The sequence below is a fragment of the Chiloscyllium plagiosum genome, chromosome 4, assembly GCF_004010195.1.
Source record: "Chiloscyllium plagiosum isolate BGI_BamShark_2017 chromosome 4, ASM401019v2, whole genome shotgun sequence".
In the NCBI taxonomy this organism is placed as follows: Eukaryota; Metazoa; Chordata; class Chondrichthyes; order Orectolobiformes; family Hemiscylliidae; genus Chiloscyllium; species Chiloscyllium plagiosum.
This window is the reverse complement of record NC_057713.1, coordinates 66,150,421-66,177,015: the sequence shown is the minus strand read 5'-3', so window position 1 is coordinate 66,177,015 and position 26,595 is coordinate 66,150,421. Positions and strand designations below refer to the sequence as shown.

Sequence of the window (26,595 nt, the reverse complement as noted above, 5' to 3'; positions counted from 1 at the left end):
GCTGGCAGTTTTAATATGTACTGATACCAACAGCAATGGGGAAAAATATTGAAATACTACTATTAAACTTCCAGGAGCTTGGAAGAAAGTTTTCTCGTAAGGAACTCTAAAGGTTTTAACACAGGATTATTCCCAGTAAGATGCTATGATTGTCAAATTAAGAAGAATATGGAATCAACGTGTGACTTGAGATTCTTGAGTCATTCAATCAGTCCTCAGACTAGAGTCACCTACTCAAAAAGGATGAGTGACACCTCAACAGGGATGAGGTCTGTGTCCTCCATGGTTTACATTCAATAGTGTGGTTTGGAAGGTTTTAAGATACAAGGGATCGGGAACCAACAACTAGAAGTATAAACTGGGAATAAGATGCATGTAGAAATGAGACTGTTGATTGTAATCGGAGTAGCTAAAGTTAATGTTGGTCCCTCAAAAGACTGAATTAATAGTAGAGAACACATATGGCAAAAACAGTAAATTAGTATTTTACCACAGTTTTCACTGTAGTAATAGGTAATGCTGAGGGAGGATTTTTCAAGGCTTCTTTTTGAGGTTAAGAGCTAGAAGTGGGAGAGGTTGATGAGCTTTTAAAATTTTAAAAATGAAAGTGATATGCATAGTCTTCCATAGATTGCATCATTTTCTGTGCATTGCGTAAATGATATGTTTAATTTTGTTAACATTTATTTTGCAGTTAAAGCAATGATAGACCTAGAAGTTAAGAATGGAATACCGTCCCATCGAATTATTTTGGGAGGATTTTCTCAGGTGATGTATTTCATGCTTATGAACAAGGCGTTGCATTCTACCATAAGATGACTGATTGATTATTAAAATAAATTAGCTTTATTTCTATTATAGTGTGTCTAGTGAAGATCATGACAAAATCTGAAGCAGAATGAATCCTAATTTTTGCAAACTTTATATTAACATGAAGCAGTTTTTCACATTATTTTCAGCATTGCCAATTTAAATAGTTTTTTTCTCTGTGCATTTAAGTGGTTTATACTTTAGCATTTATATTTCAAAAATATCAATCAGGAATATTCTTAGAACTCTCTAGTCTGTGACATGATTGTCAATTTAACAACATTCCAATGTTGTCAGTAAGCATAATTGTTTGCACAATTCAAGTGCCTATCAGTCCGTTCAGAATATTAAGTCCTGGTAACCGAGTGAATTCAGCAAAACTTGAAAGATCTTAAAATTTTGTTGGCAACATTTGCTGATGAATGGAGGTAGCAATTCTTATCACAATATAGGTTGAGGATTTTGGGGGGAATTAAGCAATGCTGATGATAAATTACCTTGTGCATTTCTCTAAAGTTACTGTTCTGTAAATATATTCTGATGTGAAGATATGAATTACACTTCCTGATGACCTTCCATTCCTTATCAAGAATCTACCTACCTCTGCGTTTAAAAATATTCAGACTCTGCTTTTACCAGCTGTAGGAGATGAGTTCCAAAGACTTTACTAATTAATTATAATTTCTCAATTTTTTTTATTGAATCCAAGTTACTTTCACAAACCTGGGGGAATGCTTGTTAAAATCTCGATTTTATTTACACCCACCATCCTGAAGATGCTAATTTGTATGAATAACATAGAAACTAAAATAGGTAGAGAAGTGTCTTGTGCTCATCCCAAGAGGCAAAGGTCCATACCTGAGCACACCACAACTTGCTGAATCATGATTATTTGAATTTTTCAATGCTTGTAAATGTTTGGTTTGCAGCTTTGTGTGAATGGATATGGAAGTTACCAATGGGTAGTCGACATCAATCTATTCGACATGTTCAAAGTAACTTTGTTTATTTCACAGTCATTCATGGGAAAAGTGCAGTAAAACAAACTTCATCCAGGATTTTAATATTTATTGTGCAGAAATAAAATTATCAGCTGAAAATAATGGATAAGAAAACCTTGGAATGCATAGAATCAGGTGACAAATGGCAATTGATACCTTCAGGTCCTCTTCTGATAGAAGCATTTATGTGTTATTATTGAATTTTTTGTTTTAATATGCACACATGCATTATGTATATCATCCTGTTAAGCATAGTTAATATTTAAAGAAAATTCCAATGCCCAGAACTTTACAGAACTGTTCCACCAGATTTATACTTGATGTACCGAATTCCTCAATACAGTAGCCAGAATGTAGTCTTCAGTTAAGGAGACTAAACCAGTACACAAAAACAAAGGCTGGTTCACGTGTGGAAGTGCTTTATACTTTAGCATTTATACTTTTAAGTGATGGATGTGGGCACATTTATAACATTTTATAAAAAAACATTTGGATAAGTTTATGAATGGGAATAGTTGGGTGGTATATGGGCCAGGAGCAGGCAGGTGGGACGACTTTTGGTTTGGTTTGGTACTGTTCAAAATTGATTGGTAGGACAGGTTTCTGTGCTGTATGACTATATAAGTTAAGTAAAACAAGCATCATTAATGTAACACAATAGTTTTATAACTACTTGTGCTACAAACTCAATTCTAATATTTACTTTCCCCCAAATGTTCCCTTGTCTTACGAAATCCTGAATATTCATTCATTTTTCCTGGGTCTGACTCAAAGGTATGGCACAGTGCTTCAAAATTTACTTGAATTCTCAGTATTTCAGTTTTCTACAAGGTGCTCAAGATTTAAGGAGCCCATTCCATTAGCTTTTGGTTAGTCAGTGCTCCAATTTTCCTTAATCTCTCAACTGTGCACTTTTTTTTAAGCTTCTTGTCCTGCATTTGCAACCCACTCTCCATTCCCAAGTCTGCTCCCATAGCTACATATATTTGTTTAAACTAACTAATCAAGCTGACGGCATTCTGCCATGAGGCTCATTGTGGATCACTGTAAATTTCTTTGAACTTCACAGGTAAATCTTACAGCTGCCTTCCCCCTCAATATTTCCAAACTGAGTTCAAGGCCGCACCTGCATTCCTTGTAAAGTTTGCATTCCAGCTCCAAGGCTGACCGGACCAACTAATTTCCTTAGGCCCCCTTCATTCAGTGACTGGCCCAATTTTGTTAGGTATCTGGACAATGACCAAAACTTTGCTCAGATCCAAGTAGGCGTCTGTAACTTTTGTTTATGTAGACAAAATTTGAAATTCCAGACATTCACTAAGCAAATAAGCTATAAGATTCCACTGTTCAAAATAAACAAATTTTATTGTATCATAATTGACAAAGTAACAAATACTATCTGCCTTTATACTGTTAGCATCCAGAATTAACATGAGGTAAGCATAATTAATGGGTACACTGCGGTTGAACACTCTACTAACTGATCATTTAATAGCATACACGTCCAAGACAGATTCCATGAATTTTTCACCAACCTCCTTGGATGTTACCAAGTTGTAAACTGTTTGTTTGCAGTTGTTTTGCTCTCAAGGGATTTCATCTCATCTCTCTTTTGAGGATGTAGCCTCTGATTTTCCTTCAGCAGTTTTGATTCTGACTGCCCTAATGATTACTCAGTTCCCACTTGATCAGTTGTTTTCCTGTGACTGCATCACACTAGATTTACTAGGTTACATTCTAAGCATCTAATCACCGCATGTTTCCAATCTCCAGTTGATATCACTGTTCATGGGTCTTTCTTAGCTCCAACTGCCAGTTTAACAGCAGACAGCTCTTTTTCAGCTTTGTGAACTCTACAGCTGTTTCTGCTTCTGATTTTCAGTTCCTCTGTAGCACTAAAATGACTGCTTCAGGGCAATTATGAACCCCTATCCCTATCTGCATTGCACTTATGAATCCCCTTCAACCTCTTGCTCATACTGACCTCTGTGTTGTGAAATCTCCCAATAAGGTTCAGTCTCTGTTTTGTGGTCAAATCTAGGAGCTGCAATACATTATCTACCTTTTTTAAATGTTACAATATTCCATTATGCTCTAAGAAAATCCATGTAAGTTCTTTCACACAACCCACACAAAACGTTTGTTCCCAATCTAAGCTGCTTGTTTTTCAGCAAAAAACACTTCGAATAAAACTAGGAAAGTTTTAACTAAGACTGCACCCTGAATCACTTCCTCTCTGCCGACCTGAGATGATTCAAATGAAAGTGCAAAGAAATTTATTTTGCCATCAGTCAGTTCTTGGTTTCAAACCATACAGCTCCATCGTGTTTTACACACACTCCAAGTTTTTGACCTCGTTAAGGAGCTCTTGTTTACAACCTGGTTATATCTCCTTTGGATCTGGGAAACACAAATATCATTTAAATATTCTATTGAAATAAGTGTAAACTTGATTCCATTCAAGTTTCAAATATCTTCTACTTAAATATAGGTCAACTTTTAATTGTAATTAACTTCAAACTTGTTCCAATTACTCGTTAGCTTTTCAAACAAATGCCTTCATTATTCTACAGTTAAAACTTTAATTCCTAAAATTAATTTATATTCTAAAACGCAATTAATCAACTAGATTTTTGCAACAATATTAAAATCAAAAACAGGAGTTTGATCTTAATGTAAACTTTAATATAACATGGATGGGTAAGATTTCAATTCATCCAAGAACATAATACCACTATTGCTGAAAATCTGAAATTAAAACAGGAAATTCCAGGAATAATTAATTGGCATGGGATAAGAGAGACACTTAATATTTCAGGTCAATGACCTTTATCTGAATTGATGAGAGAATTGACCTGAAACGCAAATTGTTTTCTTTCTGTCTGCTGCTGGAATTCCAATCTGTTGTTCTGCAATTCCTGTAAAAGTGTTCCTATGGATCTTGGGTAAGGATAGGATTGAGTTCTGCAATACTGTATTGTACCGTGGGAGAATAATTTGATGAAGAGTACCTGATCAAATGAGAAAAATTGAAATGAAAGTGTAGGAACCTAATTCAGTGGGTCAAACTAGGTATTCCCATATATAAAGCTACCTATTTCTTAACATTGAGAATGCATTCTCTTCCTTTGGGGCCACTTTTAAGTTGCCTAAGTTCATGCTTTAAGCAAAGGTTGATAAGGCCCTGACAGCATTTTTGACAGTAATACTGACTATTTAATTGTGCGGCTCAAATTCGGAGATTCTATCCTTGACCCCCCCCTTGTTCTTTTTCCAAATGAAACTCTTTGAAATCCATCTTCATTCTGTTACCAAATTCCTGGTGGATTGGGAAGCAGAGAGCATTTTGCCTGCTGCCTGTCTACTTGACCTTGCTGCTGTTGCAATTTTATTAACAGTAAGTGACATCTTGGGATAGCTGTCATGGGCCAGCTGAGCTCTTAAGTGGCCTTTCTCCCACTACTACCAAAATTTAATTAGCAGTGGGAATAGCTTTCCTCATAGTCAGCCTGACCTATTTTCCACCAAGGACTCATTACTGGGAGAGTGGGGTTGTCCCTCCTTAATGGGCCTCCATTGCCCCTCCAACCCTGATGATAGTCTTTACTTGGTGTGTTACTTGGTTTGTTGTGAGGAAAGATGGCCTATGCAAGCAGCATTGGCCATGGCCACTGTTCTGGTGTTACTGGTGTATGAAAGTGTTACATTTGCAAACACTGAAGAGCACATGCAGCATGCTATAGGGGAATGGTTGCAGATGTGCTAGTGAATAAGATTTATTCAGAAGTGTCTCAATGAGTGTCTTTGCCACTGGACTGGCTGCTGCTGTGCAACAGGCTGGATCCAGCGCTTCTCATTTTTACTGTGTCCTTATCTTTGAATGTCTGCATAGTTTCAGACTTGTTATATTTTTGAACATTTCATGAATATGTAGTTTCAATTTTTTATCTTTAAGAATCTAAGTATTGAGTTGGGGGGGGGTGCAGTGCAGTGCAGGGAAGATCAGATGGTTGACATTCTCTCCCGCTTGTGGGCCTATTAATCCCCGCAGTCTATCCGTTTTCTTTCTCTTCTCCTGCAAGGCAACCATTCTTTGCTTAATTGGACTCCATCTCAACCTCTTAGTCATGTGTATGAGTAAGGGGACTGGGGACCACAGTGCCTCATAAAATTCAACCCTTGAGTTTATCTTGCACAGTGGTGATATCCAATTCTTTCTTTGCACTGCATCTTTCTTCCTCTCCATTGCTGCTTTCTTTAGACCAGTTGTGTGACATTTTGTAATGTTGAATCATTCTTTTCTGGGGAAGGAGTAAGTGTTGTGGGCCATTATTCCAAACTATTCTTCTTGGCCCTTGATGTTTATTCGAATCACCTCCCTGGGTTGAGCCAGCCAATTCATAACTTTGCTACAATAAGATTCTGATTCCGATCTTCTCAACTTGACCTGTCTCTGTTCCTGCTTCAAGCCTACTATTGAATTTTTTATGTATTCCTTTTCATTTCAGCCAAGATTATATCAGGAGTCTAGATCTTTTCTGCATCCTCCGTAAACTTGAACTCATCCAAACTTCTAAAAGTGCTCACCTGTCATACTCGTAGTAGCTAATATGTGTTTACTCCCGGTCAACCATGTTTCGTATTAAAATTAGCTTAAGTTAATTTGATTGAAGTGCTGAAAAATACCCAGGCCAATAATCTACTAATGTGGTCTAAGAAATAATGGATGGATGGGTGGTAATCTTTCATTATTCAGTACACTTCAGATTAGTTCCTATGGATTGAAAGGTCACTAACATAACCCCTGTTGTAGGTAAAAATAATGCTAAAATACGAATTTAGCAGTGAATCGGATACAGTTTATTGAACAAAACCTTTTGGGAGGAACAGCGTGGCTTTAACTCTAATCGTGGGTTTTGACCATGCCATCTCTCCCTGAACAAAAAGTGCAGCAGTTTTTTAAACCCTCAGTGACATGTTTCCTTGCCATGTATACAGTTCTTCAGAAGCCCACCCCCAATTACATGTTCTTTGTCACGTACACACAGTTCTTCAGGAACCCACCTGTTCCATGGCCTCTCATCTTACCTGTGCAGCCATCAGCACTTTAGTACTTTGCAACAAGTTCCCGTCAGCCATTAGGACAAATTGAACAGTTTAGCCAACAGCCCCAGCATACTCCTCTTCTCCCCCCACCATGAGGCTATGGTCAACCATGGATTCTAGACCGCTTACAGCCATTTTCCAAATGTCTCGCCGACCCCATCAAGGACGCTCAACAGTCTTATCAATATGAACGCTGGTGGTCCGCATAACGTTTGCAGTCAAAACTTTACAGCATGAATTAAAGACACAGTCACCCTGTGTCTCTAGCAAATAGTCAATGGCCAGATGGTTCTGCAAAGAGACACGAGTATCATTTTTGATTTCTCCCTATCACTACTGCTCACTATCACTTTGAAAAAGTCAGTTTCTGTGTGGATTATTGTTTAGACTATTTTCTTATGCCCTGTCAAGCCACACTAACCATTTGTCAAGTAGGTGTACATGTCTAAGGCCCGTTCTTCAGTACGAGCATTTTTTGTTGTTTTTTTTTTTTTTTACAGCATTCATCCAAGTCCGTTACTTCGGAGGTAACCACCCCACTAGTTTTTTTAAAACATTCAAAAGAAAACTAGCCTGCTGTCGATAAGGAAAATGCCAGAGACCATTATAAAAACTTTGTAATATTTATCAATACTTTTGATACTTGGAAAATAGTGGCATGGTTGTGCTGAGTTAGTGTGGATTTATGAAAGGGAATCATTACTTGACACATCTATTGAAAATCTTTGAGCTGCAACAAACAAAGTTGATGAGGGGTAGCCAGTGGATGTGGTTCACTTGGAATTTTGGAAGGCTTTCGATAAGGTCCTATATGACAGATCAGTGCATAAAATTAAAACACATGGGATTGGGTGGTAATGTACGGCCTTGAGTAGAGAACTGACAGGCAGGTAGTAAACAAAGAGTAGGAATGAATGGGACATTTCCCAAATAGCGTCCAGTGACAAGTGGGGTTCTGCAGGGATCCATGCTTTCAACCCAGCTATTAACAATATATATTAATGACTTAGATGAGGGTACTAAATGTAATTCCTCCAAGGAAGCCATCTGTTGATTGTCCTCCTTCAGCTCATGAATCAGTACTTTGCCAACACTTAGAAACATTGAAGGTAGCAAGGGTGTAAAATGTATTTCAGATGAGGGATTTTGGTATCCACCACGAAGAGTGGTTCTGCAGCAGGCAGTGAGGGAATCAATAAGTGGGGAAGAATGTACTTGACCTCATCCTTACCACTCTGCTGGTTGCAGATACTTTGGTCCATGACACTATCACTAGGAGTGACTACTGCACAGTGATGCTTTGGCAATGCAGTCCCAGCTTCATGTTGGGAATACTCCTGTCGTACTGTGTGGTACTATCACTGTTGAATGGGACAGGTTTCGAACAGATCTGGTAACTTCAGGCAGGGCATCCAGGAGCCACTGTCTGCCATCAACAGGAGCAGACGCTAATGCAATCTGCAACAGCGTGGCCTGGCATATCCCCCATTCAACAATTACCATCAACCATAGTTCAATGGACAATGCAGGAGAGATTCCCAGGAGCAGCACCAGGCATACCTAAAACTCAGGTGTCAACCGCTACTAACCAGGACTACTTTCATGCCAAAAAAAGCAAGTGATAGAGCAAACTAATCAATCCTGCAACTAATGGATCAGATCTGAACTCTGCAGTCCTGTCCTGTCCAGTCTCAAATGGGTGGTAGACATTTAAACAACTCACTGGAAGAGGAGGAGGCTCCACAAATCTCTCCATCCTCCATGATGGAAGAGCCTGTCAGATGAGTGCAAAAGATAAGGGTGAAGTGGCAACTTTGAGGAACCTATGTACGTGGACCCCAAGATCCTGCTGTTCCTCCACACAGCCAAGAATTCTGCCTTTAACCCTGCAATCTGCATTCAAATTCAACCTTCCAAAATAAAAAACTTCACCGTTTTCCAGGTTGAACTCCATTTGCCAGTTCTCAGCCCAGCTCTGCATACTGTCAATGTCCTATTGCAAACTACAACAGCCCTCCACACTATCCACAACTCCTCCAACCTTCATGTCATCAGTAAACTTACTAATTCACCCTTCCACTTCCTCATCCAAATCATTTATAAAAATCAAAGAACAGAGGTCCCAGAACAGATCCCAGTAATATTTACTGCTAGTCACTGAGCTCCAGGCCAAATATTTTCCATCTACTACCACTCGATCTTGTGGGCCAGCCAATTCTGTATCTAGATAGCCAAATTTCCCTGTATCCCATACTGCCTCAATGAGCGTCTGAATGAGCCTACCATGGGGTCCCTTTTGAGACTAAGGGTGCTGGCAGCAAGGTTTTGGATTGTTTCAAGTTTGCAGAATATGGGAGGCTGGCCAGAAATGTGCATTAGGATAATCAAATCGAGAGAGAGTGCGGGCATTGAGGAGTTCACCCAAAGTAGGTAGGGAGTTGACGATAGGCTGGGAAGGAGGTGGTATTGATGGCTAGATTTGGGGTCAGAAATTTATCTGTGGCCAAATATGACGGAGGCTACAAGCAGAGGTGGCTTGGAGTCACTAGCTAGGGAAAAGAGTTCAAAAGTGGAACTGAAAATGTTAGGCTCAGTATTTCCAACATTTAACTGGAAGAAAATACGACTAAGTCTCAAACCAGCAGCCTTCTGTTTGCAAACAATGAACTGATTAATCAAAAAAGGAAAATTGAGCTAGCTGTCATTAATATGGATGAGGAAATTGACATTTTTGGTTTGATAATGTTGGTAATGGGCAGTATATTAATGAGTAATAGAATGCAGCAAGGAAAGGTCCTTGGGGATGACACAAGTCAATGTAACAGCAGGAAGAAAAGTTTATTACTACCTGACTTTGAATAAAAAAATGAGCATGGAAGCAAGTGGTAGCAGTCCCACCTGGCTATATGATTGTGGAAAGACATCAGAGGAAGACTGCATGCGCGTCTGTCAGTAACTACTGTGATGTCACTGCTTCTTTAACAAGGTTATGTCATCCTTGTTTTTTTTATTTCAGAGGGGTCATAAATGCAGAGTTGCTGATTGGCTCTAAAACCCATCTAAGCCAGACCTATGTGATTATAGCTAACAGATACTGCTTCAGGAAAAAGGCTTTCAAGTTTTAAAAGAAAATCACTTGTACAATGAAAGGGGAGCGGCCAGTTCTTCCAGCTAAGTTTTCTTTTCTCTGGTTTGGTTTTAGCAAGCAGGACTCAAAGAAGTGGTCCATGCTGATCCCCTCTTTCTCTGACATTTTTCCTGTAAGACCCTGTGTTTTATTTTATCTTTTGTGGCAAGGGGTGTTTATGGGGATTGTTGCAGGAATTTGGAACAGCATCATTAAGTTGGGATAATCTGTTAGGTTTTAGGTTAGGTGTTTTTTTTTTGGATTTTCTTTTGTTTCATTCGGTAATTTTGCAAATAGTTTTAAACAAAACAGTATTTATGTGGTTGGGTCAGCTGCATCACTCCTAGAATATCCACGTTGACACCTCCTTAAAACAACCAGTGAAGACAGGGTCCGGGCTACTTTCTTGAAATGTTTAGAGGGGGCCTGGCCTGGTCCATAACAGATTGGGGCTCTTTGCAGGATTTGTTCTGTAGTTCCAAATTGGGATTAGAGTTGCTGGACTCAAAGGCTGCGAGTAGGCGAGCAGGAGGCTGAAAGAACAAAGCAAGCCAGGCAGCATCAGGACGTAGAGAATTTGACGTTTCGGGTGTAACCCTTCTTCAGGAGGCTGAGAGTGACAGGTGTTAGTGTCTTTTGTTCTGGGTGTTGATTTCAGTTGGTTTAAACAGTGCTTGGGGTAGCAAGAGTTTTGTGGAAGTGGAAGAAGTGACTTTGGGCGTTTTACGAAAGGCGATTAAGGTCAAGCTGCCAGAATTAGCAGACAACCTGGAGTTGGAGCTGCCTCCTTTCGCGAGGGAAGGAGAGATCATTACAACAATAGCTCAGCATTTAAATCTGCTGGGAACGCCATCAGAATCTTTGGAGATAAGCTACTTCACATTCAATTGAATTTTAGCTGAGTTAGAGGCAAAAGACAAGTAGAGGGCAAAAGAAATTAAACTGTTTGAATTATGATTAAAAGCAAAAGAAAGAAAAAAGGAAGCAGGAAAGAAAAGAAGAGAGGGAGTTTGAACTTCAAAAATCGGCAGTTAGACAGGAAAGTCACCTTAAAAGCATGGAGATGAAGACTGAAGGTAAGCTTAGGGAGGGTGAGCAAACTCATGTTAGCCAAAGACCTGGTGAGGATCTGCTTGAATATATTCACGCATTGCTTAAATTTTGATGAGAAGGATGAGGAAGCCTGTTTTATCTCATTTGAAAAGGTGGCTAAACAAATGCAGTGATCATGTGGATTTTGTTGATCCAAACAAACTTTGTAGGTAGAGCTTGTGAAGTATTCGCATCACTATCAGAGTAGGGATCTGGGGTGTATGAGGAGGTGAAGAAAGCTATCTTAAGTGCATTATGAGCTTGTGGCAGAAGCCTACAGACAGTGTTTCAGGAATCTAAAGAGGGACCCTGGTCAAAGCTACTTTCAATTTGAAAAGATGAAACAAAGTAATTTTGATAGGTCGATAAGGGCATTAAAAATAGACCAAACCTATGACTCTTAGAGAATTATTTTGGCGGAGTTCAAAAATTCACTTCGTAAAGTAATGTGAACTTGTGGAACAGCACAATTAAAATGGCAAGATTAGCAGTTGAAATGGCTGATTGAGTTGGTTCATGAATCAAAGTTTGGCTTCCAATATCAGTTTTAGTCAGTGAGGGATATAAATTGGAGAAAAGAGAAATCCTTGCATGGAAAGGGAAAGATAGATCTTGGTGAAAATCATAAGGATAACTTACCACAGGGTAAAAGGGAAACCCTTGAAGGGGAAAGAGAAGTTTAAAAAACTCCGGTGTTTTCATTGCAGTAAAGTAGGTCACATGAAATCAGTGGTGGGTTAGGAAACGCACTGGAAAACCAGATGTTGGAAAACCGGATAAGCCAGTGAAATTTGTTCGAATAGTAACAGAAAGCACAGTGAAGCCTAGAAATCTGCACCAGACTGTACAACCTGGTTGAAGGTTGGTTAAGGAGGAAGTGCCAGATCCTCTTAAACCATATACCTGTGAAGGTACAGCTTATTCAGAGGCCAGCAGCAGCATGTAAAGAGCTTACAATATTAAGAGATACAGGATCCTCTCAATCTTTGATGTTGAAAGTTGAGGAGATATGTACTTCTGAAGGTCTTTGCCAGAAAAGTGCTAATAATGGGAATTCCCAGTGAGACAAGAAGCGCTTAATTAAGTAGAGTAAAGTTAGTGTCCTGTGAAGAGTGGAGAAGTTGTGGTAGGCGTACGGGACAAATTCTCAGCTTCAGGAATGCAATTTGATCTTGCTAATGATATAGCTGGCTCACAGGTAGGAGTGCTACCTACTGTGATTGAAAAGCCAGTGGAAACTCGGGCATCTGAACTACTATAGGACACACATCCTGGGATTTTTCCCAACTATGTAGTAAAGAGTTCGCAAAGTCATCAGGAGAGATCAAAGAGTACAAATAAGAAAGTTGAAGTGGAATTAAGAGACTCTGTTTGATCAAATGGTTGACACAAACCAGGAGCAGATAGATGAGAAAGCAGACATTAACTGAGTTACAATCGCTTTAAATTTTCATCTTTCTGCTGTATCAAAAGGTATACACAGGAAAAGAATCCGAATGTATCCCTGCGTGCTAATATCTTAAAATGGTGTCTTAATGAGGAAATGGAGACCATCACACATTCAGGCAGATAAGAAATGGGCAGAAATTCAAGTTGTATTGCTAGTGGATTATAGAAAGGTGGTGTTGAGTGGTGCATGAACTACCAGTAGGGAGTCATTTAGGGGTGAGAAAAACTCAAGCTAAAATACAAAAACATTTTTACTGGCCTGGACTGCACAAGGATGCAGTTGAATATTGCCAGACATGTCATGCACGTCAGTATCACAGCATACAATGAAACAGAAAGCAGACGAGAAATCAAAAACTTGCAATTTTGCTCTCAGGTAACAAATTGACAAGCCAGGTTCAGAGGATTCTGAATTGGACATTCCTCAACTTGGACAATGAGGAGGTTGTCAAAAATTGGTATAAATTATTGAGTTACCTTCCAGAGGAAAATCGAAATATCCTGAAAGAGTTGTTACTATCACATGGGGAGATAAATTGAAATATGCTGGGAAGTGCTAACCTAATTATGCACGATGTAGATTTAGGAGATGCTGTTCCAATTAAGTAACATACCTATAGGCATAACCTGCAAAAGTTTGCACAGGTTCAAAAGGAAATTGAACGCATGCTCCAAGATAACATAATCGAAGTGAGTTACAGTGACTGGAGCTCACCCACCGTAACGGTGCTAAAACTAGATTATACACAGCATGTAGAGGATTGCAAAGTCAATGCACTTACAAAGGCTGCTGCATATCTGATTCCACACTTGGAACACTAAATTGAAAAGGTGGGACAAGCAATTTAGATTTCTAAGTTGGACTTGCTCAGAGGATACTGGCAGGTACCTTCATAAAGCTGAATAGATTATATCAGTTTAGAGTCATGCTGTTTGATATGAAAAATGCAACAGCCATATTTCAGAGACTTACCAATAAGATCATTTTCAGATTATCCAATCATGTAATTTATATTGACAACCTGGTGATTTTTAGTCATACATGGAAGAAACATTTGCAACATTAATCAGAATTTTCCAGTTGACTTCAGGGGGCAGGCTTGATGATAAACCTGGATAAAAGTGAATTTGCCAAAGTCCAAGTCACCTTCCTGGGCCATATTACTGGACATGGACAAATGGCCCCACAGAAAGTAAAAACAAGGGTAATTGGGGAGTTTCCTATACCATCGACAAAAAGAGCAGACGTACGATTCCTGGGATAGAGCGGATCTTATTGAAAATTCGTACCAAGTTTTAGCAGTTTGGCTGCTCCATTCACTGAATTGCTAAAGAAAGGCAAGAGGTTTCAGTGGACAGTGAACTGTCAGAAGGCATTTGACAGCCTGAAAGCTGTATTAACCACTGCCCTAGTGTTATCTACACCTAATTACATGAAGCCATTCAAAGTGCCTATTGATGCGAATGATGTGGGCGTCAGTGCTGTGCTCTAATAAGAAGATGAGAAGATATAAAGGCCTATCGTGTATTTCTCCAGGAAATTGAATGTTCTTCAGTAGAATATTCAACAGTTGAAAAGGTGTTACAACATTTCGATGTCTATTTACAAGTAATGTATCTGAGACAATCATATGGGGAAATAGATGGTGACATCTTGGCAAAATGTCCATATTACAGAGGAGGAAGTACTGGATGTCTTGAAATGGGTAAAGGTGGATAAATCCCCAGGACCTGATCAAGTGTACTCGAGAACTCTGTGGGAAACTAGAGAGGTGATTGGGCCTCTTGCTGAGATATTTGTATCATCGATTGTCACAGGTGAGGTGCTGGAAGACTGGAGGTGGCAAATGTGGTGCCACTGTTTCAGAAGGGCGGTAAGGACAAGCCAGGGAATCCTGAGGGACAGGATGTACATTTATTTGGAAAGGCAAGGACTGATTAGGGATAGTCAACATGGCTTTGTGCATGGGAAATAATGTCTCACAAACTTGATTGAGTTATTTGAGGAAGTAACAAAGAGGATTGATGAGGGCAGAGCAGTAGATGTGATCTATATGAACTTCAGTAAGGCATTTGACAAGGTTCCCTGTGGGAGACGGATTAGCAAGGTTAGATCTCCAGGAATACAGGGAGAACTAGCCATTTGGATACAGAACTGGCTCCAGGGTGGTGGTGGAGGGTTGTTTTTCAGACTGGAGGCCTGTGACCAGTGGAGTGCCACAAGGATCGGTGCTGGGTCCTCTATCTTTTGTCATTTATATTAATGATCAGGATACGAGCGTAAGAGGTACAATTAGTAAATTTGCAGATGACACCAAAATTGGAGGTGTAGTGGATAGCAAAGAGTGTTACCTCAGATTACAACAGGATCTTGACCAGATGGGCCAATGGGCTAGGAAGTGGCAGATGGAGTTTAATTCAGATAAATGCGAGTTGCTGCATTTTGGGAAAGCAAATCTTTGCAGGACTTATACACTTAATGGTAAGGTCCTAGGGAGTGTTGCTGAACCAAGAGACCTTGGAGTGCAGGTTCATAGCTCCTTGAAAGTGGAGTCGCAGGTAGATAGGATAGTGAAGAAGGTGTTTGGTATGCTTTCCTTTATTGGTCAGAGTATTGAGTACAGGAGTTGGGAGGTCATGTTGCAGCTGTACAGGACATTGGTTAGGCCACTGTTGGAATATTGCATGCAATTCTGGTCTCCTTCCTATCGGAAAGATTTTGTGAAACTTAAAAGCGTTCAGAAAAGATTTACAAGGATGTTGCCAGGGTTGGAGGATTTGAGCTAGAAGGACAGACTGAACAGGCTGGGGCTGTTTTTCCCTGGAGCGTCGGAGGCTGAGGGGTGACCTTAGAGGTTTACAAAAGTGAGAGGCATGGATAGGGTAAATAGACAAAGTCTTTTCCCTGGGGTGGGGGAGTCCAGACCTAGAGTGCATAGGTTTAGGGCGATAGGGGAAAGATATAAAAGAGACCCAAGGGGCACCTTTTTCACGCAGAGAGTGATACGTGTATGGAATGAGCTGCCAGAGGAAGTGGTGGAGGCTGGTACAATTACAACATTTAAGAGGCATTTGGATGGGTATATGAATAGGAAGGGTTTGGAGGGATATGGGCCGGGTGCTGGCAGGTGGGACTAGGTTGTGTTGGGATATATGGTCGGTGTGGACAGGTTGGACCGAAGGGTCTGTTTCCATGCTGTACATCTCTATGACTCTATATACACTGATCGTGACCCATTGAAATTTGTGGAGATATTTAATGACAAAAATTCCAGACTGTTTAGATGGAGCTTGTTGTTATAGCTATTTAAAATTGAAAATTGTGCATGTGGCAGGGTGAGGAAATGTGTTGCTGACACATTGTTGAGACTTGAATGAGAAATGGAGGTGTTTGGTGGCAGGAGTGAAACAGGCTGAAACAAAATGTAGTAGTGCATGTTTGCTTGATTATTGTCAATGTAATGTATTTGTGTGTTGTAGTGCACTAACAATTTAAGATTGAGGTTTTAAAAGGAAGCCATCTTTGTATGTAGATGCTTTTTTTAAAGGGGGAGATGCGATGATGGTGCTCCTTTAACAGGGTTACATCATCCTTGTATTTCTTTTCAGACTGGTCACAAATGCAGAGTTTCCAACAGGTTTTTAGGGCCAATTTGTTTATATATGCCGCAGGAAAAAAGGCTTTCAAGTTTTAAAAGAAAAGCACTTGTGCATTGAAAGGGGAGTGGCCAGTTCTTCCAGCTTAGTTTTTACTCTGGTTTGGTCTGGTTTGATTTTAGCAAGCAAGACCGAAAGAAGCGGGTCCATGCTGATCCTCCCTTTCTCTGATATCTCTCCTGTAAGAGCTTGATTTTATCTTTTGTGCTGAAGGATGTTTATGGTGACTGTTGCAGGAATTTGGAACAGCTTCATTAAGTTGGGGTAATTGTTAGGTTTTCAGATAGGGTGTTATTCTATATTCAGTTCTCTTTCATTTCTGTTTCATTTGGTAATCTTGCAAATAAATTCTGTTTTGTTTAAAATTAAGTGGTTGGGCCAGCTGCATCACTCCTAGAATATCCACTTTAAAACAAGCAGCAAGGTTAGGGTCCGGGCTACATTATTGAAATGTTCTGAGGGATCTGGCTTGGTACATAACACTACAGACAAGTTGAAAAGGAATTTACTGGGTGTCATTTGTGACTTTGAGACCTGTTTAATACTGTGAACGGATTTCAACTATTTTACAGGATTTCAAATATAAAGTTCTGAAAATAATAGGCACTAGTTTTGAAGATGATGATATGTTCACAGGATTTTGCAATGTTTTCCAAAACTTGGCTGTTCCTTCAACTCTAGATTGTGCACCAAGATTCCCATGTACTGAAATTTTCTCTCTTAACTCATCCATGTCCAGAGCCCACTTTAAAATGACCTCTGAATTAACATTTTCAATCATGCAGTGCAAATTTGCAAAGCTTCTGGCATGTTGCATTTCCCCTAATTTGCTTTTAATGCAGTACGGTGTTGATTACACCTCTGAATCGTGTTGAATTTTTTTCCCCTAATGTAAGAGGCACTGTGTAAGTATCATCTGTTCATTGCAAGGTTGAATCTCTGTTTCTGAATGATATCCTTGTAGACTAGAGGTTTTCCTTCTTACAGAAGCTTCTAGTTGCACAGAAATGTCTTCTGGGTTGAAAGTGTTACAGGAAGTGTTCAATATACAAGAAAATCCATCTCTGGTAGGGGTTGTAAAACACAGGGGATGCCCTAAGACTGTTTTAAAATTGAGAATATTATACACATAGTACCAAATAATTTCTGAATTCTCCAGAGCATCAGTCTGACATTGTAAAATAAGCAAAATATAGTTGCATGTTACACTAGGCGTGTATAATCTACCTTTGGAAATATTGTTTGTAACCAGTTTATGTAAAGGAAATCTTGTTACAAATTATTTGTTTTAATATTCAACACCTTTTAAAAATCTAATGTGAATTTGACATGAAAATTAGAATTATTCCTTGTTACAGCATAGATCAACTAAGTAATAGTTTGCCAGCATTGTTTAATGAAAGTAGAAAATGCTATAGCAAAACAGCTTCTGCTGGAAAATATTTGAGGTTTAATGGTGACTTAATTCTTGGTGTAATTTATTCCATAGGGAGGAGCTCTGTCATTGTACACTGCTCTGACAACACATCAGAAACTTGGTGGAGTAATTGGCCTTAGCTGTTGGCTTCCACTTCGGAACTCTTTTCCAGAGGTACTAATAATCCTTACTGATGTTCAATGAGATTATTCAACAAACAGCAAAAGGTTGTTGCAATGAAAGCAATCTTCAACCCTACATACTCCTAAAGTAGAAGTTTGAACTCTTGAAATATTTAGCACTGCAGAAGCAGCACGTCTCCTTTGTTGAAAAAAAGCAAGAACTTATCTTTCTGTCCTTCTCTGTATGTCTACAACCATCCTCTTCCAACATCTTTTCACTGTCACCCTGCTGAGTAGGACTACTCTCACCTGGTTCCCTTCTTACCTAGGAGAAAGTGAGGACTGCACATGCTGGCGATCAGTGTCAAAAGGTGTGCTGCTGGAAACGCACAGCAGGTTAGGCAGCATTCGAAGAGCGGGAGACATGATGAAGGGCTTAAGTCCAAAATGTCGACTCTCCTGCTCCTTGGATGCTCCCTTCTTATTTATATAATTATAGCCAGATAATCGCTTACAATGTTTTTTCTGGCTGCTTTTGCTGACGTCCAGGAGCATATGAAGTAACAGAGAAATTTCTGAACACAATTGAAATAAAGAAACCTAATAAACCCATAAAATGGAAAAGAAAATGTAAGTGAAGGAAAAAATTTTGAAGTAGAATTTATTTTAATGCTAAAACAATAAGTTCAGTTTTTAAAGTTCAAGGTGAGCATGTGTAGTCAGAATTTATCATATGGTTGGTGTTAGCAGACACTCCTGTTTTCCTACTCCCTCAATTTACCTCTGGTGTCACCAGAGTTTAACATTGATCCTGTCCTATTTCTCTTCTATATGCTACATTTTTGGCAACCTCATCTGAATCTGTTAGTTTTTACATGTGCTTTGACTCCAACTCCACCTCACCACTATCTCCCTTGATGATAATGTTTCTTCAGCTGACCTGCTGCTTAGAGAGTCTGTCATGCTGATGCATTGACTTCAGATTCTGGAAGCCACCACTGCACATGAACCTGAAGTCCACACAGGAGTAAGGAAAATTAGGGGGAATGTAGTTAAATTATTGTTGCTAAATGATCAAGTTACTTATCTGATATTGTAGTGGATGACCAGATATGTTTTCCATGTAAATATTGTGAAGATTAAAAGCATTGTTTTCAGTCCCTGCTACAAATTTTGTTTCCATGGTACTGACTCCACCCTCATCCAGGCACCAATTTGAGATTAAATCAACCTGTTTGCCAGGTTGGTGTCACATTTGATTCTGGGATGACCTTCCGACTTCGTGATCACACTTTCTCTTAGAAACCCAGCTGGAGCAACTCCATCAGGTCTGATAGCATCTGTCGAGAGGGAAACTATGTTTTAAGTCCAGTATGTTGACTGTAAAGAACTAAAATCTTCCACATGCATAACATTGGTTCACTTCACCCATCCCAGCTCATCTACCAAAACAGTCATCCATGCCTTCAGTTCCTCCAAACTTGACAATTTCAAAGCACACCAAAGTGACCTCCCATATTCAACTCCTGTAAACTTGGGGTCATCTAGAATTCTCCACCCATGTCTTAATTTCCACGTTATTATTGATAGGAGTAAGGTGAGGCTGGATGGCCTCTATTTAATATTAAGGGTATTAGAAGTAGGACAGATGAGTTAAGCACATGGATTGACACAGAGCTGTGATGATGGCAATTTTAACATTCTCGTTATACAGTCTTCAGGTGGGTTAGGGGAGACAAAAATAGAAATTGCTAGAAAAGTTCAGCAAGTGTGGCAGCATCTGTGGAGAGAAATCAGTGTTAATGCTTTGGGTCAAATTACCCTTCCTCAGTTGTAAAGTGGAGGGTAGTATCACATATAATTAGATTTAGATTAGATTAGATTACTTAGTGTGGAAACAGGCCCTTCGGCCCAACAAGTCCACACCGCCCCACCGAAGCGTACCCCTACATGTACCCCTTACCTAACACTACGGGCAATTTAGCACGGCCAATTCACCTGACCTGCACAGCTTTGGACTGTGGGAGGAAACCGGAACACCCGGAGGAAACCCATGCAGACATGGGGAGAACGTGCAAACTCCACACAGTCAGTCGCCTGAGGCGGGAATTGAACCCGGGTCTCTGGCGCTGTGAGGCAGCAGTGCTAACCACTGTGCCACCGTGCCGTCCAAAATGGAATCCATTACTGCAATAAGGAGGGATGATCTCTTGGAAGGGCCACCAAATGAGACTTTGTGGGTAGAACTTAGGAATGCAAAAGTAGCAGTCACACTGTTAGGAGTGTGGAAAAGAAGGTGCAGAAAAGGGTTTTGCATGGGGTGCACGCAGTCACCCAAGGGTGGAATTGAACCCAGGTCCCTGGTGCAATGAGGCAACAGTGCTAACTACTGAGCTACTCTTCCACCCCATGTTGTCTTTAGGGTTAAATTTAGGAGTAATAAGTCCAGAGAATCATAAATGTCTATGAATACTCAAGACTGTATAAAAAAGGGATTTTTTTAAAAAAACACACACAATGCATACAAAGGTAGCAAAATAAGAGGTCCTAGAGAAGTATAGGAAGTGCAAGGACACCTGGAGCAATTAGGACAGGAGTCATGAGAAAATGCTGGCAAGCAAGGTTAGAGGGAATTCAAATTTATTCTACAAATAAATCCGAGAGAGTAACCAGGGAAAGAGTAGGGTCAGTTAGGGACCAAGGGGGCAATCTGTGTGTGAAGGCAGAGGACATTGGTCGAGTGTTAAATGAGTACTTCATATCGGTTTATTTACCAGAAAGAGGATGCAAATACAGAATTTGAAGATGGACTGTGAAGTTCATCAGCAGTTTGACATAAGGTGGTCTTGGAGGTCATGTTGGATTTAAAAGTAGACAAATCCCCAGGTCTGAATGAGTTGTACCCCAGGCTGCATTGGGAGATAAGGGAGTAACTCATTTGGGGCCAGACCCAAAATTTTAAATAATCTCTGGCTATAGAAGGTGCTGGAGTGCAACTAATGTGGCTCCACTTTTACAAGAAGGATGGCAGAGATAGACCAATGAATCTAACCTCATTAGGAGGGAAGCTATTGGAAAAAGTAGTGAAGGAGAAAATTAATCTCCATCTGGGCAAGGTGACATCAGGGATAGTCTGTATGGCTTTGTCATAGGCGGTCATGTCCAACAAATCTATTGGAATGTTTTGACAAGATGACTTAAGTTTTCGGATGAGCTTAGGGTAGTTAATGTAGTTTATATGGATTTCAGCAAGGCCTTTTGACAAAGCCCCACATGAGAAACTGATCAAGTAAAGGTTTGTGGCGTCAAGGGTAACTCGGCAAAATTGGCTTAGTGATAGGTGGCAGAAAGTTGTTTGTGGGACTGGAGCCCTGTTATTAAATTATGTTGAGCATATGGAAGGGATAATAAGTTTGCTGATGACAGATTGGCCTTGTGGTTGACAGTGAGGATGAAGGGTGGTGCTGCAGGTGTCTGGTGTACTAACCTCTGCATTGCAGACACTAAGTGCCAGCTCTTAGATAGCTTCTCTTATCTTCCCTGAACCATGACTCCATCATGGAACACTAGCCTCCTGTGCCCTCCAACAGTGAGTAAGCTCATATCTGCATCCAAGCTCACTGCCTCCCAACTCCACACAGACCACTTTGATCACCTTCCCAAAATCCGCAATCAGGACTGCCTGGGCAGACCTATTGTTTCTGCCTGCTCCTGCCTCAGAATGTATCTCTTCCTGCCTCGACTTGATTTTTCTTCCCCTGTCTAATCCCTTTCCGAGTTACAACTGTGATTCCTCAGACGCATCACTTTCAGAATTTCCGGTTTGCAGGCTTCAGCTGCCTCCTCTTTACCATGATTGAGCAATTCCTTTATACATCAGTCACACATCAGGAGATGGTCTTAGGGCTGTCTGCTTTTTCCTGATTTTACAAAAAAACCTGAACCATCATCATCTACCAGAATACTCTTCCTCGCCAAGCTCATCCTTACTCTGAACAAGTACTCTTTTAACTCCTCTCAGTTTCTTCAGGTCAAAAGTCTAGGACCAGCCTAGGTCTCAGTTATGCTTGTCTTTTTGTAGGGTGCATGGAACATTCCTTGCTGCAGTCCTATTCTGGCCCCAACCCACAACGCTAACTCTCCAGTATAATGATTACATCATTAGTTCTGCTTCCCCCTCTCATTTGGAATTAGAAAAGTTTATCTATTTCGTTTCCAATTTCCACCTGCTCTCGCCTTCATCTCATCCATGTCTGAGTGTCCCATCCCTTCCTCAACATCTGGTTTAATTTCTGAGAATGGACAGACCACCAATATCCAGTACAAACCTATCGACTTGCATGGTTATCTTGACTATACATCCTCAGGTCTTGCTTCCTGTAAAGAATCTTCCACTCTCCCAGGTACTCTGTCTCTGTCTCTGTCACATTAGTTCTGATGATGCCAACTTCAACAAGGGGGCCTCTGAAATGTCTACCCCCTTCCTCAACCAAGGAGTCCCCAGCAGCATGATTGACAGGGTCCTCAGTCTGACCCATCACCTGCACTTCAGCCCTCACCCCCTCTCTTCCCTCCCACAATAGTGATAAGAGTCTCCCTTGTCTTCACCTGACATCCCACCACCATCCACATCCATAGGATCATTAGCCACTATTTCTGCTACCTCCAGCAGGATGCTATCACCAGACACGTGCCCCTCTCCTCCCTAGCCAGCCTTGCACAGGAATAGTTTCCTCTGGGACATCCTATTCCACTCTTCCTCTACTCCCAGCACCCCCACAGCAGCTTTTCCAGAAGGTGTAGCACCTGCCTATTTTACTTTCTCCCTTCTCACCATCCAAGACCCCAAACACACCTTCCAGGTGGAGCAGTGCACTTTACCTTCACTTTGCTCAGTCTAGTTTACCTACCTGCTGCTCACAATGTGGCCTCCTACATTGAGGAAACAAAGCACAGACTGTGACTGCTTTGCAAATCACCTACGTTCTGTCCACAAAAAAAGACCCGAAGCTTCCAGTTGCCTGCCACGTCAACAGTGTTCCCTGGCCAGCATCTCTGTCTCAGGCTTGCTGCTGTGCTCCAGTGCGTGGCACAAGCTAGAAGAACAGCACTTCATTTTCCACTTGGGAATTCATTGGACTTCTGGACTATTGAGTTCAACAGTTCTAGGGCTTGAGCACCACCCCTGCTGTCCTTACACCACCCCCCATACCCCAGGCCTTGTCATCACATAGACTGTTAACTGCTCACAACTAATTATCAGTTAGTAATAGTTCCCATCAGCAGCTATTCATAATCCCAGACTGACCTTTACCCAAGTCCTCATCTGTCCAACTGTTTTTCTCTCTCTTTGGGCTCTATCTCCACCTATTGTTTATACCTACTACCTCCCTCCACTCCATCTTATACATTAAATACCAAACATTTCCTAGCTACCACCAGTTCTGAAGAAGGATCACTGAACCTGAACCTGCTTTCTCTCCGCAGATGCTGCCAGATCTGCTGAATTTTTCCAGCAATTTTTGTTTTTGGTTCTGTAGAAGGTGTTTTAGGTTACAGGAAGATATAAACAAACAATGGTCAGATAAGCAGATCAGTGGCAGATGGAATTTAACTTTGATCAAAGTGAGGTGATGCATTTTGGAAGAGGGAACGAGTACTCAATGAATGGCAAGACACTAGCAATCTTGGAGGAACAGAGCTTGGGGTGCTTGCCCATAGGCCCCTGAGGTTGTAGGACAGGTTATTAAGTCATTAAGAAAGCATACACTTGCCTTTATGACTTGTGATATAGATTATAAGAGCAAGGAGGTCATGTTACAGAACTTTAGTAAGGCCACAGTTAGAATACTCTGGTCACCACACTATAAGAAGGAAATTATTGCACTGGGGGAGGTGCAAAGGAGATTCATCAGGATGCTACTTGGGATGGAGCATTTCAGCAAAGAAGGAAGGCTGGATTAGAAAATGTGGGGGAGGAACCTGATTTAGGGGTATGGACAATTTGAGTAGAAAACAGTTGTTCCCCTTAGTTGAAGGGTCAGTAATAAGGGGGCATAAATCTAAAATGAAAAGCAGGAAATTTAGAAGAGGTTTAAGGAAAACCTTTTTCACCTAGAGTATAATGGGTTCTGGAATGCACTACCTGAGTGTGTGGTTGGGGTGGGAAACCTCACAACCTTTAAAAAGCACTTGGATAGCCTTGAATGATAGGCACTTGAAATGTCATATCAGTCTCGTACAGAAACATTGGAATGAGTTTAGGTAGTTTCTTTGGTAGTACAAATTTGATGGGCTGAAGGGTCTCTTCTGTACTATATGATTCTGTGAACTCTGAGATATCACCCTCCTTTCGTTCTGGCTTTTTGTGCATTCCAGTCAGCTGTGCCTTCAGTTGGGTTCTAGGATCTTTTGTTCCTTTGCTGCTCCTTTTGCCTCTTTATCTTGCCTGCCTCCTTTTATGGCACTTGTGAAAACCTACTTCTTTACCCAAACTTTTGGTCATTTGACTTTGATGTAGTGCCACTGTTAAGCACCAAGGTACATTTCATTATGTTAAATGGGAGATGATGGCCTAGTGGTATTATTGCTATACACTTAATCCAGAGACCCAGGTAATATTTCTGGAGAGGGTGATTTGAATCCTGCTATGGCAGCTGGTGGAATTTGAATTCAATAAATATCTGGAATTCATCGAATGATGACAATGAAACCGTTGCCAATCATAAGGACAAACCCATCTGGTTCACTTTAGAGAAAGAAACTGCCATCCTTATCTGGTCTGGCCTACATGTCACTCCAGATCTACAGCATTTGGTTGACACTTAATGAAGTTGGAGATGAGTACAAAATGGCTGGCCTGGCCACTGACACCCGCATCCTGTGAATAAATTAAAAATAAAATGAATAGGAAGGGTTTGGAGGGATATGGGCCGGGCGCTGGCAGGTGGGACTAGATTGGGTTGGGATATCTGGTCGGCATGGACGGGTCGGACTGAAGGGTCCGTTTCCATGCTGTACATCTCTATGACTCTATAACTCTACATACAAATATAAATGTTGGCATATTTTAAAATAGGAAATGTCTTATTTTAATAATTAATAAGATCAACAATAGATCATAATTGATTTGATTGTAACCTCAACTCTACATTCCTGCCAATCCCAAATAACCTCGGACTCCCTTGTTTGTGTTTGAGACGGGGTATTGTAGATAGTCACAACAGAAATTATACAAGTTTGTACTCCAAGAATTTCCACTTTGTTGTAGATTATAGTAGCAAGTAATGTTATTTCACCATTATAAAGATAATTGAATAATAAACATTGCTAAATATTACATAAAATTAAAAGTAATACTTTTGCTTTGTCTCCTATCTCATGAAATGCTACAAATTAGATTGCAACTAGTTTTATTCATTATCTTAATGCTATTAAAGAAGAATGAAATGCACCTAACACAGCATGTGCTTTAGTGCATCAGAATGTAGAATGAGAAGTTAATCCATTATACAAGAGTGCTGGGAACACTAACTGCTTTTATTCAACTTGTTTGAAACTGTGTGGAATAGTTTGTTTATGAAGTCATTTTTGTTTCACTTTAATTGAATCCTACTTTTCCTTGTGCCAATTTCTATTATTGGAAAGTTATTCGAATAATGAATATCTTGTAATTTGCTGCAGTGTGAAATAGCTATTTTGAGTAAAACTAATGAAAGTTTGATATTTTTAAATCCTATCAGCTAAGCATGCTGTATACAATTTATCACCTTTTGTTTTATTTAACCATTGAGCACATGATAACAATTCTTCTCCTGTATAGGAAGTTGAGATTTCTGGTTAGATGACTGACCAATGCTCAACATGGTAGACATCTCGATGCAGATATTATTGGCAGTGAAAGTTTGGCAAAAGAGAAGGAATAACTGTGTTCCTTCAAATTTGAAAATTGCAAAATTTGTTTTGGAAAATATAACCATTTCTTCAGACTTGCAATTTATTCAATATATGCTTTTAAGATTGGAAGCACCTATTTTCAATATATATTTTACACTCAGAACATTAAGTTTACTTCAGAAAAGGGTATCCATGCTGGTTAATATTTGAAAATTTCACAACCTCTTTTTCTAATTTCATTCTTGTTGTTTAACCTAATCATTTAGAAATGTGTCATTGTCGACATATTTCAGAATATTTTCAACATATTAAGGTGAAGAGCGCTTAATAACTATGATGCATCTGAGGTTTAGATTTCAACAATGTTGTATATTTGGGAGTATTCTTGAGGATAACATCCTTTTTCTTTTCTGTTGTTTCTGTTTCTGATTTTAAAATTTGCATGTGATATTACTGTCTGTTTCCATACTATCCAATTAATCATCATGCTTGGTTTATAAACCAGTGACTAGGTAATATTCCTAACGAATATTTGAAGTTGAAGGAATTTATGTTGCTAATGTCAATGAAATTTTTTACCTAAAACTTTTCAATATTGATATGTAGTTGTAAATAATTGTGGCCTTTATTTTTCAAATAACTTGGCAGGCAAAATCTTAGTGTAAACCATGTTCCTTGCTAACATTTTTAAAATAATTTGGCAAACCTCTGCTGAGATTTCTTCACCTGTGTTGGAACAACATAATAGAATTTTGTGTACTTGAAATGAGAATACTAATAATTTTACACTGTAGCAGATAGTCAGCATTAACCCAAGGAAAATACTGTTATAGTTTTTTTTTATTGTATAACTCCAAATTTGAGCCCTTGATTCTTTGTCTTCCACTTGTAGAAAGGTTAAATTAGACTTAAATGTTT

General features: G+C 39.9%; 1 protein-coding gene across 5 annotated transcripts in view; it reads left to right on the top strand.

Annotated features, from left to right (window-relative positions):
* The window catches only part of lypla1 (lysophospholipase 1), a 93,017-nt gene that overhangs the window by 62,191 nt on the left and 4,231 nt on the right, over positions 1 to 26,595 (top strand). For 3 of the 5 annotated variants that reach the window (XM_043688339.1, XM_043688337.1, XM_043688341.1), the window contains exons 6-7: positions 695 to 768; positions 17,732 to 17,833. In XM_043688339.1, the coding sequence (XP_043544274.1) occupies positions 695 to 768; positions 17,732 to 17,833 (176 nt within the window). The remainder of the gene's footprint in view (positions 1 to 694; positions 769 to 17,731; positions 17,834 to 26,595) is intronic. The other 2 variants (XM_043688340.1, XM_043688338.1) reach the window with 1 other exon arrangement.